Source organism: Phycodurus eques, chromosome 8 (genome assembly GCF_024500275.1).
Source record: "Phycodurus eques isolate BA_2022a chromosome 8, UOR_Pequ_1.1, whole genome shotgun sequence".
In the NCBI taxonomy this organism is placed as follows: Eukaryota; Metazoa; Chordata; class Actinopteri; order Syngnathiformes; family Syngnathidae; genus Phycodurus; species Phycodurus eques.
The window spans coordinates 24,659,251-24,674,155 of NC_084532.1; the positions used below are offsets into that span (position 1 = coordinate 24,659,251).

The window sequence follows — 14,905 nt, forward strand, 5'->3', positions numbered from 1 at the left end:
TTTGACACCCATTGTCTCCCCGTGATCAAGGTAATGAGGAGCAGATGAGTGGCAGTGGAGGACAAGAAAGGGAAGGAATGCCGTGAGCCATTATCCAGAACAGAGGCGTCAGGTTTCAAAGACGAGCCGAGCCCTACTCTCTGTTGCCAGACTTTTGTCCCTTGCAGCAATAATGCCATTATGGCATCAAGAGCGCAACGCCCAGTCACCGAGCGGCCAAATAACCCGATACGCCCCCACCTCTCCACAACCCGACCCGCTTGGGCGCTCAAATTTCCCCTTCATAGAGGCAGCTGCGCGCTTGGCCTGCCCTTTCCGCAACCACCGCGGCCCATCCATGAGTTGATCTTTTTTTAAAAGGCATTATAAATATCCCCTTGCCCCCCTCCGCTTGTTAACCGGGGAAAGCGGATTTGATTTCCGACAAGACAGCAACGGGGAACTCTTAAAAGAGACGTTTTATGCATTTATTTCGCAATTTAAAACAGTTTCCAGGTGTCTCAGTAACATGTCTGGAACATCCACCCGTTTTCTATACCGCTTATCCACATTCAGGTGACAGGTGAGCTGGAGCTTATCCCTTTCTCTATACAAATAATAAGTCCATTTTTCATCAGATGTCCCATTAAAAGTGTGCCTGCAAGCCAACAGGTGTCCCTGGCATATGCCTGGTTGTAAAAAAAAAAAATTTAATAAATAATTTTAAAAAATGAATAAATGGCATTTATTCCTATGAATAAAATCGCTCTGAGTAAGCACATGCTGCTGTTGCGGGCCCCTGGTTGCCACATAGAGGGAGGGGCAGGACAGGGATTGACTCTGTAGACCACTCTGCTGACCTCAGCCACTCCGCTGTGTGTGTGTGTGTGTGTGTGTGTCTGTGGATGCGTGCATTTGTGAGTGTCTGTCTGCGTGTCAGGAAACAAAGGCTGGATTTACACTGCATGGTTCAAGTGACACAATTCCGATTTTTTTTTTTGTTTTTGCTCCCAAGTGGCACATTTGGAAATGTGTCACTTGTATCTCAGGGCACCCCACTGTATTTGTATTGTTTCTGTATTTTTGTTTCCTTCCATGTTATTACTGCCTGGTGTTATGTGTTGTCATTTACAAGAAACTTGGATGTTGTTTCGTGTGTTCTATAAATATAAACACAATGTGTCACTTGAAAAGTACATTTTCAATAAACAGTCCATAAAACATCTGATATAGACATTAAATCAGAATTGGCAACTTGGACCTGCAGTGTAAAACCAGCCAAAGAAGCGTCGGACCTGATTGAAGAGTCACTCATACGTGTTCATTATGCAGTACGCAAACCACAATGAATGTGTGCAAATAAGGCCTCGGGTTTGTTTGCAACAAGCTGGCTTCGCGTATTTGGACTGCGGGAGGCTTCAGCAGTGAGCGTCTCAAAAATGTTTGGTGGTCTTTGCAGACGCTGCCAGTGAAGCCACAGTCATCCACTCCTGACACTCACATGGGCCCACACAGACGCAAGATACTGACTTAGCGACACAGGCGCATTGCAGTGGAATTCTAGAGCTTTGTACAGAATGTGACTTACATCGCTCACCTTTTGCCCTCCAGGGTTTTGCTCATTTACACTCACCCTCTCCAAAGGCCACACATAGTTGCTCAGTGACAGTACTTTAACTTCGCTACTGTCCTTAGGTCGATTTTTCAGGTATCTGTACTTTACCTCAGTATTTATTTTTATTTGTAATTTTACTCCCCACATTTGAGCTGAGATATCTGTACTCTTCCTGGGTTATTGTAGTTAATGAAAATGAACAAAATAACAAATTAAAATTGAAAAAGCATTTCGTTATTTTTTTTTTTATATCTGGTTTGAATTTGAATTATAACACTGTTTTGGTTTTTTTTCACCATCAAAAAAGTTCAGTGTCCAAAATTCAGTGGCAACATTTCAACATCTTAAATTCAAATTCAGATGGCACAAAAATACCACAAGACGTCAAAATGCAGGTAACTGGGAGGAAGAGTTTGGAATTTTTTTCTTCAGTGAATTTGAATTAGCATTTAAGAGGTTGAATTCTTGGTGCCGCATTTTTGACTGTGAGCTTTTTGAATCTCACACCTGACAAAAACTGAAAAAAATATGAAAACTAAAAACAAATAGGAAACCTGCTCTAAATACAAATTCAAACAAACTACATTAAGTCAAAATGATTAGAAAAACTAATGAAAAATCCAAAGCTTGCATTACTTCTTTCAACCTCTGCAGAATTGATTTGATATTTAATTGATTGATTGATTGATATGTTGGGGACTTACTACGTGAACCAGGGAGCAATAATCAAGATGATGCAACAGGTCCGTAGAAGCAAGATTGAACCCAGATTAATAACCACTGTCCTAGAGTCTTTATTTCCAAAAGTGTGAGTACCTTTCCCACCTCGGCTCAAGTGACATCAGTAAAGTGAAGTGTTCCTTACATTGGACCTAAAGAGGGTGTCTAGAAGGATTTATTGTGCACCCAGTTGCGTATTCGCTCATCGGTTCTCCAATTAAAGAGATGTCGTGACCAGAGTCGACTGAAAATAAAAGAAAGATGGAATGAGTCAACAGGGATTTGGCAGGGATCCGCTCAGAGCTAATCCCATTGTGTGCGAAGGAACGTGTGGCGGGATTCACACAGGATGGAATTAATGCCTGAACAGCATCAGGAAAGATCAGCGGGCCCACTCAGATATGCTTGCAGGGCAAGAAGGCGATCCACTTACTGTAGATCAGTTCTCAAACATTTTGGGTCCAGAGACCACTTACAGGGGAGAAGGTTTTCCAAAGATCCCCTCATAATCTTTGTGCCAATAGGTGTCGTAAAAATGATAAAGTTGCCTTTTCCTGTTTTGAGAAATATTGTACATATTTTTTAGAGAGAAAAAGTCACAATCTTAGTGAGAATAAAGTCGTATTTCTTTCAAGATATTGTGGCAGTAAATTAAAAATGACTTGGGCAATTATGCTGTCAGACTAAGAAAATTATACGACATAAAAATGTATTGCAAATTAGTTTGTGGACCCCCAAGCTACAGTTTGTCAATTTGCAAACCACTGCTGTAGATAACCTTAGCAAATGCACCACTTTCATTTTCAACTCAATTTTTGTATAATTTCTTACTGAATTTCCACTATTCCCTCAGTGCTACTGGCCAGCATACGATATCAGCACTCAAAGGCCACTTTTGAGTGCTTTGCTACAGTGTTTACTTTAGGTTATGTTGCATTGAGAGCATTGAGTGGAGGGGCTTTGAATTGCTGGAAGTATGTCGGGTTTCCTCAAGAGACTGGGATGGGCCCGGAGGATCTGAAGCCATACGCCAGGGCACAATGACTCACAAACACACACACAAATATGCTGTACATTATACCAGCTTTCAGTGAGGATGTGTAGGGATAAAAGTGTTGATTTGTTTGTTTGTAAAGAATACAACCTGTGCTGAAAGTTTTTGTTTTGTTTTATATGCATTATTAATATCATAAGAATAACCCCCCCCCCCCACCCCAAAGAAAATCCTGTTTTCTGCTAATTACACTACTTTTTGTACAAATGACAAATCTAAATTTCAACTAATTAGTTACTTTTTGTACCAAAAAAACCCAATGAAGTGAGTTTTCTGCTTTTCGTCCAAAATCTAAAGAACATTTTTTTTAACGTTTTCTACTAATCAAACCTACATTTTGTACTAAATCCTACAAAAATAAAAGATACCAAATTTTGTACATTTTCTACAAATTACAGCTACATTATATACAAAATCCTAAACAAGAACAGACTAAATTTGTTAGCGTTCTACTAATTACAGCGATTTTTTTGTACAAAATCTTACTAAGTGAGATTAAACAAAATGTGTAAGCTTCCAACTAATTACTGTGGACAGCGAATACTTGATGTTTCTTATAATTGCCATGAAAAAAAAATAATTCCCCACAAAAAACACAAACAAAACCGGGAATTGAGTAAAAAAAAATAAAAATACGCGAATAAGTGGGGGTTTTGCGAAAAATGGGGGATATCTTTAAAAAAAAATTGCAATTCGTCCACATTACTTGTATAATTTACACTAACTACAGCTACTTTTTTGTACAATATACCACGAAGCGAGAGCAGGCGTCAGTGTCATGTTTTTCTACATAGCTACGAGCTATTGATTTCAGGACAAAGAAGGGAAAGCTTGATTGAGTGGAGAAAGATGAAGTCGAGCGGCCTCCGCCCCTTGCTAACCTTCCACCCAGTTGTTCTTTCCCCGCCTCTTCTTTTCTCGGCACGGGTCACATGTCCCGTTTTGAGAGGCGGGAGAAGGAAATCCTCCATTCGGGCAAACCACGATATGGCTTCCTCCACCTGGCTCCGCCTCTCTCACCACCCCAAGTCACCTCTCGCTCTGGCTGACGCTCACTATAATATATCGTTCTAATTCTGCTCCCGAAAGCCACCAAAGCCTCTTAAAATGTGAAAAGCAGGCCCAGAAGGGTGCTGATCAGGGCTGAAGACTTTCCCTGCTCCATGGGGATATTTGTATCATGTCAAGGGGAATCCACTTGGAGCGTTAGCCCACATAAGACCGTCTACTGTTTGCAAATTCTTCTGGGAAGTATTGTCGGTTTAATAGAACCAGGACAACCAACTTGATGCACTGTTGACAAACTTGGGTTTCCACTGAATTCCGTAACTTTCTATTGGGGGAAACAAGTGCAGTGGTACCGTACCGATACGCTGCTGTTTGTTGACCCTGGATTATGAGTGAAGGCGGATTTAAAGCTGTCGCTTTCTTGTTTACACGTCACGTCAGCACGCAGCCTATTATGATGTCACACTGTTAAGGTATGTGACGACGCTATTGTCCTCCTGCTTACCAGAGGTTGGGGAGTCAAGTCAGATTTAAATCGCCAATTTTAGAATTTGGGAATTGCTTGTTTCATCTTCACTTTGACTTGGTATTCATGAGATCCAATTTACTTAAATTACATTAATTGAAAACATTTGAAAATCTTAATTTTCAAGATAGTGTGCCATTGTATTTGAAAGATAAAATTTTGTTTGTAGCGTCCGCAAAACTGGCAACCAACCAGTATGCTATGGTGCTCGGGAGAAAATATCACGGAGGGAGGTCCGAAGATGATTAATTTTGGTTTCAAAGATTATGATTTTGATAGAAAAACTTTGCAACTCAAGATACACTACGACATCTAACTTCATCTGTCACTTATAAAACCCACGAAGACAGGTAAGCTACGTTCACGTCACTAGCTTTAGCTAACCAATAGCCGGTTAAACATGACCCAAGATTCATGTCAGTTATGCATTTGAGAAGACAATACAGTAATAGACAAAAGGCTACACGCTTGAGACAAGTATGGGACCATTAAAAACTACAGTACATCATTGTGAATGTGAGAGTACAACTAACTAACGCAAGTGAAGATACCGAGTGCAAAGCGGCTATGAAACGATTGTAAGAGTTGCCTTATGACTGGCCTAACCCAAGAAATGGCTTGACTTGACTTGCTTGACCTTTAGTGGGGACTCGCCTGAAACTTGGAGGTTAAGACTTGAGAGTTTTGCCTAACCAAATTGAGCTGAAATGAGCCATCCCACATAGTGGAAATGAGGATAAAGCACAGTCGTAAACCGTATTTTTGTTTTCTTTGTGTCTGCGGGATGAAGCGTTTGAGACTTGAAAGGGAGCCAAACCGCTAATCTGACTCCCGCTATACCAAAATTAACCCCAAAGCCAATCAAATGGGCACTGGCTATGTAATCTGCTTCACGCAAGCTGTCAAATATCAAGTAAACAAACATGGGCCCTGTTGTATATTGGAGCAAAATAGTTATGTTGGTACAGGGGGGTCCTCGGTTTACCATGGTAATATGATACAATGTTTTGAGGCTACGAACAGTGTGCAAAGAAGACTTCTGTCGCAACCACCAGACAATAAGTGGACTGGTCACCAGCCAAGCACAACACACATATAGACAAACCACCATTCACGCTCACAAACCCATACGGCAGGGGGTGTGAACGATGAACCGCAATACAGCAGTGGAACACTGTAATCTGCTTTTTTTTCACGGAGTGTACATGCAGCAGGCATGTGAGTGGATTTTGAGTGGATGGCAGTCACACGGTCTGAAAGACCGAGCCATGACCTGCGCACATAAATACCACTTCAAGCAGCCTCCTTCTCAACTTCCCTTTGCCTCTCTCTCTGTATTGGGTCGGTGGGGGAAATGGGTTCGGAGTGATGTCGAGTGGTCCGCAGTGGTTTCCCCTCACGGACTTCAAGGGAGAATTGCATGACCGCATCTGATAAGACTAATAGAACCGTTCCCCGACTGGACCAGCCACCCACTCCGTGTGTGTTTCCGCACTCTGTGCTTTTTTTTCTCCAGACTCTGCCGTGAAGAATTATGGCGCCGTCAGAGAGTGCCTAGACCACATTGGTGAGAGGCCGGACTGTTTTCGAGCTCTTTCTCACCCAGGAGAATCTCAAGTGTCACTGAGCGCTACTGACCTCATGACATGACCACGTTTTTTAATTCAATGAGGCACAGCAGGCTTTTGCCAACAGGCCGGCCCACCTCTTTTCTCTTTCTCCCCCTCGCCCCTACCACCCCTTTTGTTGTTTTCTGCCGCTGCCATACCCCCCATCACTCTTCCACTCAGTCCGGTCAGCGGGCCTTGCGAAGGTCACTCACTATTTACCCCAATAAAGGAGGTCATGTTTCTTCCCCTGTGAATCCTTAATCCTAGAATCCTTAATTTTTTAGCCTTTGCGGATGATGATAAAATGTAGAAAAATGAATTAAAAAAAGACGTAAATAGAGAGAGGCAAAGTCAACCGTGATTGAGCTCTTGACTGATTTAGATATTGGGGTCTCATAAGGCAGAAAAAAACAGGGACAGGAGTGACAGGGAAGAACGTGAACCAGGAAATATTCATGGTGACGACGCAACAGATTCCGAGAAGCAAGATATTTTCCATCCATGGCCTTATTTCTGATGATTTTTGATGTTGCCATGAGTTGTGGCCACCAGCTTCTGGCGTTTAAACTTCATGACAAGAAAAAAAAAAAAAAAACACCATGTGTGTTTTTGCTGCTCTTAGTAGTTTGCAATGATTCCCAACCCTGACCATTTTCTGAGTAGATTGGGGGTGAAAAATCACCCTTAAAACACCCCACACGACAGGATAATCACTCAGGATTTCAGAGCCATCAGGCCTTCGTGGAGTTTGATCGGATGGGTGTGAAAATGCTCAAATTTGGCCTGATTACTATTAAGTGTGTGTTTTAAGATCGGCAGTAGTGTTTCTTTCAGCTTGGTATGGCACACCCATTACGTAAAGCATACCATTTTTACCAGTTTTGGGCCAAATTATTATGGGGTACCAACAGCAATCATTTGTTCACTCAGGAGCAACAATGGGAATGGAATAGGAAGCCCATATACGCTGCTATCCCACAGTGGTGGAAACACAAGCCAGATTGGCAGCTACAGTTCCAAAACGAACTGTACCGCTCGGTAGTAACTTTTCAGATAAACAATACACGGTGGTGGCGTAGACAAGTTTGGCATCTCAAGGAATTCAGACACAAGAGAGCCTTTCATTTATTTTCAAAAGCTTGCTTTCACTTTCTGTTCATTGAGGCGGCTACCAAGTTTCCCATGGTGTCCTCGCGTCACTAAGCATTAGTTAGCGTGTGCGGTTGTGTTTCTCATGTCTGTTAAAGCACTAACCTTCTTTCCCTTCTGAGAATTAGCATGAGAATCCCCTGAACCCCCTCCCCTGGACCGCTCCCCTCACGCAACCACACAGAAGAAAACGATTCAACTCGTGATGAGTGTTTACCCAGCGGTACTGGCTTTGCGCTGAGCATTAGCACAACGCCCACTGCTGTTTTCACTGCGTTTAAGGTATTAAAGTGCTGCCAAGTTCACTCGGGCATTAAGCTAAACGACTCACATGAATATCCGCACCAGAATCCTGCAGTTGCCTTTCTTCTCATAAGTCACCATCAAAGTCTGGCCCAAGCCCCCGAATGGGCCTCCACCAGGAGGCCCGCTGAACCCTGGCACTGCGCCCTGTTTGCGCAGGTGCCTATCCCATCTGCTGCCCTTTGACAAACGAACCACCAGGTTTCTCTCGAGGCATCATAAACAATTGACCTCTCAGGCTCTTGAGCTTTCGTTGATCACATAGTGCTCTACAGCACATGGAGTTTACCAGCAATCGATGAAATCTACACCTTGACCTCATCCAAAGGCTATGTTTTTTTCTTTTAAAGGGGCTTTTAAAATGTGATTATTTTTCTTGTAGTAAAAAAAAAAACTGATTACATTATGTCAGGATGCACAGCTAACTCAGCTGCCCCCAAAAATTGAGGTTGTCAGATTTGTTGGTGAACAGTAGTTTTTTGTTGTTGTTTTTTTTCAAAGTGCAAGTGGATGTTTTGGTCTAGGTCAGTGGTGAAATAGGTAATTCGTAGAGGAGGTAAAAAAAAATAAAAATAAAAAAAAATTGAAATGTGTATATAAAATATTTAAAATAATTTCTTTTGATAATGAAATAGGAATTTCAAAGTATATTTATTGTTAAATGTTTAAAAATAATCTATTATAATTGACCATATTTAATGATAAAAACTATGCATTACTTACTTTACTAAAACTACATTATTGAATTATTTAATTACTTAATGAGATAAGTGGCGGCGCGGTGGACGACTGGTTAGAGCGTCTGCCTCACAGTTCTGAGGACCGGGGTTCAATCCCAGGCCCCGCCTGTGTGGAGTTTGCATGTTCTCCCTGTGGCTGCATGGGTTTTCTACGGGCACTTCGGTTTCCTCCCACATCCCCAAAACATGCATGGTAGGATAATTGACATCTCTAAATTGCCCCTAGGTGTGAATGTGAGTGGGAATGGTTGTTTGTTTATGTGTGCCCTGCGATTGGCTGACAACTCGTTCAGGGTGTCCCCCACCTCCTGCCCGATGATAGCTGGGATAGGCTCCAGCACGCCCGCGACCCTAGTGAGGATAAGCGGATCAGAAAATGGATGGATGGATGAGATAAGTGAATAGAAAGTAAACTAAAATGTAATAAGCCAATTTTAGGGAAAAGGGGGATACATTAATGCACACACAGAAAAAAAAATTCTCTTGATATTGGAAAAATTGGAAAAAGTGAGCTGGATTTAAAAAAAAAAAATAAAAAAAATAACAGAATGAGGCCATTCTTTGCCCAGCGCGAGTCTAGGTTTTGTTTGTTGTGTGTGTTGTTGAATTATTGTGGGAATTGTTATTTTTAAGACCAGGCATAAAAAAGAAGTCTTCTTCTGGCTGATACGTGCACCTGCTGTAGTGTCATTACCGTAAAAGGTCTAGACTACATTTACTGACATCTTCCGCACCCGGGCTCACTTTGAGCAAACAATGCAGCCCAAATGTGCAAGCCACTTGAATGCTCAAGTAGATGTACCTTTGTTATTAAGTCAGTGGTCAGTCTGACACCAGAGGCAATGCATTCCTCCTCCAAGTGGGAGCAGATGTCAAAGCATTGCATGCAAAGTGGCTCTGGATCAGATGTGAGCTGAGTTGTTGTTTTTTTTTTTCTTCCTTTGGAGACACGGTTGCTGGCGTGTTTTTTGAGGAAAAGGACCTAGTAACCGAATCTGGACTCCCTCCAAAGGGGGGTGGGGTGAGGCTCTTGCTTTGACTCAAATCTCAAAGACGTGAAGAATCGTGTCTGGCGTCGAATGTCAGTGAGTCTTCGGGACGCCTCGGACTCTTCATTCCCTTCTATTTATGAGCCGTTGCAGCACCAAACATGCTCTCATGCACAAAAATGTTGCACATTTGGGTGGGCTTGGATTTGTTTGCCTTATTATGCACACATATTAAAATTCCCATAACATTTGAAGCCAAGCTTTGCACGCCAGGATTTTGGGGATTTATGTTTTGATATCTTTTGTGGTATGTGAGGCCTTAATCTAACCGTTTTCTACAGCGCTTGTCTTCATTACGGGTGAGCTGGTTCTGGAGCTACCCCAGCTGACTTTGTGTGATAGGCTGGTCAATCACAGAGCATATACAGGTATAGACAAATACGCATTCACAATCACATTCACACAGTCTTCGCCGGAGTACCCGGAGATCTTGACACTTGACACAGACTACCACTCCACCGTGCTGCTGTTTCTGAAGTCTATCAGCACATTTTTTTGCGACACTCTGTCTTGAGGTAGAAAGTCCCAAATGGAATGGCATACTGATTTCCTCTAACCCAAAACATTCAACTCCAAGATGTATTGACAGGGTCCTTTTAAAGCCTCAGGAGTGCAGCGCAGTACAGTTCAGTTCAGCTTGATACTTGTTTGTTTCCACTGTCAAAAGTGTATGTTTGCCAAACACTTATCACGACTCACCATAATAGTATGAAACTGGTGGTCATGCGGAGGCACTGGTATCTTTTGATAGGTCAGCAAAATTGTCACTTCCGCTCGACAATGGTAATGGGCCAATGACCATTTTTAAAAATACAGAAACTATACTGGGGATTTACCATTGTAAACAATTCCCCAGAGAACTTAACTGGACCTCCCTGTTCCTGAGTATCTGTTTGCTTTGCCAGGATGGTATGGACTTGGAGGGGGCTGAGGGTCTCCTGCTAAAAGATAAATAGCTCAGTGTTGTTCTGTCATCAGAGCAGCTGGAGTGTTTGCTGCGTAAACATCGCGTTTGCTCGCACAAACACCTGTGGGCTCTTTAATATGTTTTCCTTTCAGGTTACAGGTGAGTTGACATGCAGCAGGTGATGACTCCCAATGGAGATGTGTATGAGTGTGTCATCATCCATCCATCCATTTGTGTGTGTGTGTGTGTGTGTGTCTGTGTGTGTAGCAATGCTGCCCAGCCTGGTTCTGCACCGTACTTCTATTCGTCCATACCAGAGAGGGTTTTACTGCGGCGACTCCAGCTTGACATACCCCTACAAGAACAGCACCGTGCGCTCCTCGGTGCTCACTTCTGTTGGGTTGACACTGCCCGCGGTGTCTGTAAGTGGCCCAACCCCACAACGAGCGTCCCCCGCATTGGGGAACAATGGAAGGCAGAAACGGTGGCTTCTTAAGAACGTTTAGACTATAAAATTTTATACAAGGAAAATTAGTCACCGGCCATAGACGACATCCTGCAGTCACCCACTTCTGCCATAGTCCATGAGACCCTAGTGCTGGAGCGTTCCTTGTGCTTCCTCCTGTTTATGTCCGTGTCACTGACCTGTTGCTTTCTCTCTCTCCTTCCTGTCTTGCTCTCCCTCTCTCTGTTTTGTAGCTAGCCTGCCTTTCCTGATCATTGAGACTAGCACCATAAAGCCGTACCAGCGCGGGTTTTACTGTTCGGACGAGTCCATCCGCTACCCCCAAAAAGAGGGCGACACCATTAGCGATGCCATGCTTTGTGGTGTTGGCATTCTTATTGCCATCATCTCTGTAAGTCGACCTGCACACCTCCCTGTTTTCTCCTTCAATTTAAGTCTTTTACCCCCCTCAACTAGTCATTAAGTGATAGCAGCTCCACCTTAGTCCAGAGATGGGTACTTGAGTCATTGTGACTTGGACTCAAGTCGACTTGAGTCACTGTTTTGATTACTTGTGACTTTACAAAATCTAAAAGACTTGAGACTCGGCTTGGCGAGAGATTGAAAGACTCGGGACTTGACTTGAGAAATGATGAGGTGTTTTTAATAAATGCAGAAAGTTTACATAAATTGACTAATAATACTATTGTTTTAGCTCATTGGTCTTCTCTAAGAAGACCAGACTCTGCAGGTAAGACTGCTTTGATAAGTTGACTTGACTTGGGGTTTGACTTACCCCAAGACTTGACTAGGGACTTGGGCTAACTCGTGACTTGACTTACCCAAGACAAAAATCACTATGGACTTGATTGAGACTTTAATCTAAGAGAGACATACCGGAGACTTGCACATATGTGATTTGATCCCATCTCTGCCAGTATGTTATCATGCAGTCCTATGCTATATATGTGCTTTACATGTCCTCCTCCTTCCATACGTCCTCCGTCATACTCCATCCATTTTGAATCATCCAAGCTATTTGTTTCTAATTTGTATCTCCAAGTGAGTCAGTGGTAGTAAGAAAGCCCCCACCCCTGCCTCAAGCGTCAAAAAAGTGTTTCTGTGTGTGTGCTTGCCAAACACCAAAGAGATTTTTTAAAGTTCCTGACCCAGTCTTACAACTCCCACTCATATGCCGGTCCCCAGTGCCCCCGTGCGTGACACGATGGGTAAAATTTGTCCCATTCGTTCCATATTTGAGTTGCTGGTAGCCCAAGTTTGCGTGAAGTCTACATTCCCGTGGCTCAACTGCTGTTCCACTGATTTTGGTGTTGCGAGGGAAGGGCGAAAATGAGTGTCAGAGTTAGTGGAAACATACTATAATGACATGTGGTAGGGTTTGTATGTGTCAATTAGTGGCACGTGGTCAGGCTAGATGATCTTTGCAGCATAGACTCCCATCAAAAGTTCCCAGACTGAGACACACAGACACACTCACATACAGTATATAGCACTAGCTCAGCTCTTCTGGTTATTAGAACCAGGAGATGGTGTGCTTGTAACAGTTTAGCCCGTTACATGTTTATGTGTGGGTAAAGCTGGCGTGTCCCGCGCAGCTGTGCTCCATTAGTGGCGTCTGCTGCCATGCCGACGGCGCTCCTTTAAGTCTATACGGTGTATGCGCCATTCTGTGTACGCCGTGAGGGAATTCCCTGCAGCGGCATTGGTTGCCGACAAGCCCAGGTAAACCCAGTCCTTTACAGAAAACAGTATGCACACATTTGCAAGAAGACTGAATGTTAATGGTGATAGTCCAAAATTGTTAAGGACTGTTAAGGACCGTATCGGCCTCTTAGGTCTCTAATCTCCACCGATTCAAAGACAATAGCACAAACACACCAATAAACCTCAGTGTTTGTTTGCTCTGGCTGTGAGCCCACCAGCTGACCACCCATCAGGCAGGGATATGTGTGTTTATCAGGCCTAACACACACTGTGCTAGTATAATACGCAAACAAGACATATCAGCATCGACTTGATAGGATGTCTGAGCCTCGATGGGATGGTCAGGTCAGTACTCTCTACTCTCAGAGACTGAAGCCTCGTGCTGGGGGACGTGGTTTTAAAGATGGAGGGTGGCCAGCCTGTCAGTCAGACACCCCTGGAGGTGTGGACGTGATTGGCAGGCCCTGTGGCTCGACGGCTAGTTCGGGCTTAAGCCTCCTCAAGTACCGACGGGGCCTTTTCATGGGGCCCTAGGCTATGTAAAACCACTTTGGCTGGAATACCACAGCAATCACAGGGGGGTTCGTCCACCCCAGCTAAGACCAATAGTACAATTTAAGTACCATCAAAGTCACCCCATTCATGGTTCAGATATTAACCCTACAGTAGAGGAGTTTTGTACAGTAGTGCTTTCAACTGTATATAAAACGCTCTTTGTCAGTTCAGGCGAATCACACCTAAAGACACACCTAAGGGGGAAGGGGTTTCTTACTTCCATCGCCTTGGCTTCCTCCATCTCCATTAAAGGCCCATCATTCTTGAACACTCGTTAATAATCTCCCATCACATCCAAACTGCCTGAGGGAAAGGCAGGCCATGCTCATTGTGTCTCTATGTGTGTGTCTTTGTGTGGTTGTCACTCTCTTGTCGTTTTGAGATAAGTTGTGTTTCTTGCATGAGTCAACGTCATACCGCGTGGTCGTCTGCATCAATGCTTCGGCCAATCCCTTAGAGATCAACCAGTCCTCTCTTTGTAGATCGTGATCGGAGAATCCTACAGGATTCACCAGCTGCACGAGGGGACTAAGTCCTTCGTGGGGAACCCTTACGTGGCAGCATTCTACAAACAGGTCAGTCCTCGACACATACAGTATGCTTAACCAAGGCTACAGGTTGCGTTCTCCATCAAAATAACATGTTGTCCTCCTGCAGATAGGCGTGTTTATCTTCGGCTGCGCCATCAGCCAGTCGTTCACAGACATTGCCAAGGTGTCGGTAGGCCGCCTGAGGCCGCACTTCCTAGACGTGTGCAAGCCGGACTTCATCGCCATCAACTGCTCGTTGGGCTACATCACCGAGTACACCTGCAGCGGCAAGCAGAGTGATGTGCAAGAGGCTAGGTGGGTGGAAATGCTGCAGTTGTGATAAATTGCCTCCATAGTCATCCGTTGATCACAGTTACAGTATAGTAGGATCATGTTCAAATGTTGCGTGTTTGAGAACTCTACATCTCAACATTGGCCAAAATATCTTCTTCTTAGTTAGCGTTAGGGGTTTGGGTTAGGTTAAGGGTTAGGGTCCTGGTTCATATGTGTGTAATGACATGTGGTAGGGTTTGTATGTGTCAAAAATGGTATCTTCTTCAGTTAGGGTTTAGAGTTTGGGTTAGAGGTTAGGGTTAGCCTTGGTGTTAGGTTATGACATATTTTGCCTCCTAGACTAATGTCATTGAAAAGACAGTTAATGCTTTCACATGAGCTGCTATTATTTGGACCAGATTATTAGTCTAAAAAAAAATTTGGAAGAAGAATCTTTTTTTTTTTTTTTTTTAATCATCTCCTTTATGTAACATCACAGTACATGTTTGATCTCTTAAGGTAGGGGTGTCAAACTAATTTTTTGTCACGGGCCACATCGCAGTTATGTTTACACTCGGAGGGCCGTTATGGCTGCAAACCCATATGAATGTATGATTGCCTCATATTATGACATATACACAAATTAATGGATAATTACTTTTGAAATCAAAAGCCAGTAAAAACTGTTTGTTCAACTACAGTATGAATCAATTTTAT

The 14,905-nt window shown here is 43.3% G+C and overlaps 1 protein-coding gene across 2 annotated transcripts in view; it reads left to right on the forward strand.

Moving 5' to 3' along the window:
• Window positions 1-14,905, forward strand: part of plpp3 (phospholipid phosphatase 3) — a 38,821-nt gene that overhangs the window by 10,128 nt on the left and 13,788 nt on the right. The window contains exons 2-4 of one of the 2 annotated variants that reach the window (XM_061684825.1): window positions 11,360-11,517; window positions 13,868-13,960; window positions 14,043-14,230. In XM_061684825.1, coding sequence (XP_061540809.1) covers window positions 11,360-11,517; window positions 13,868-13,960; window positions 14,043-14,230 — 439 coding nt within the window. Of the gene's footprint in view, window positions 1-10,927; window positions 11,083-11,359; window positions 11,518-13,867; window positions 13,961-14,042; window positions 14,231-14,905 lie in introns of both variants that reach the window. The other variant, XM_061684826.1, reaches the window with a different exon arrangement.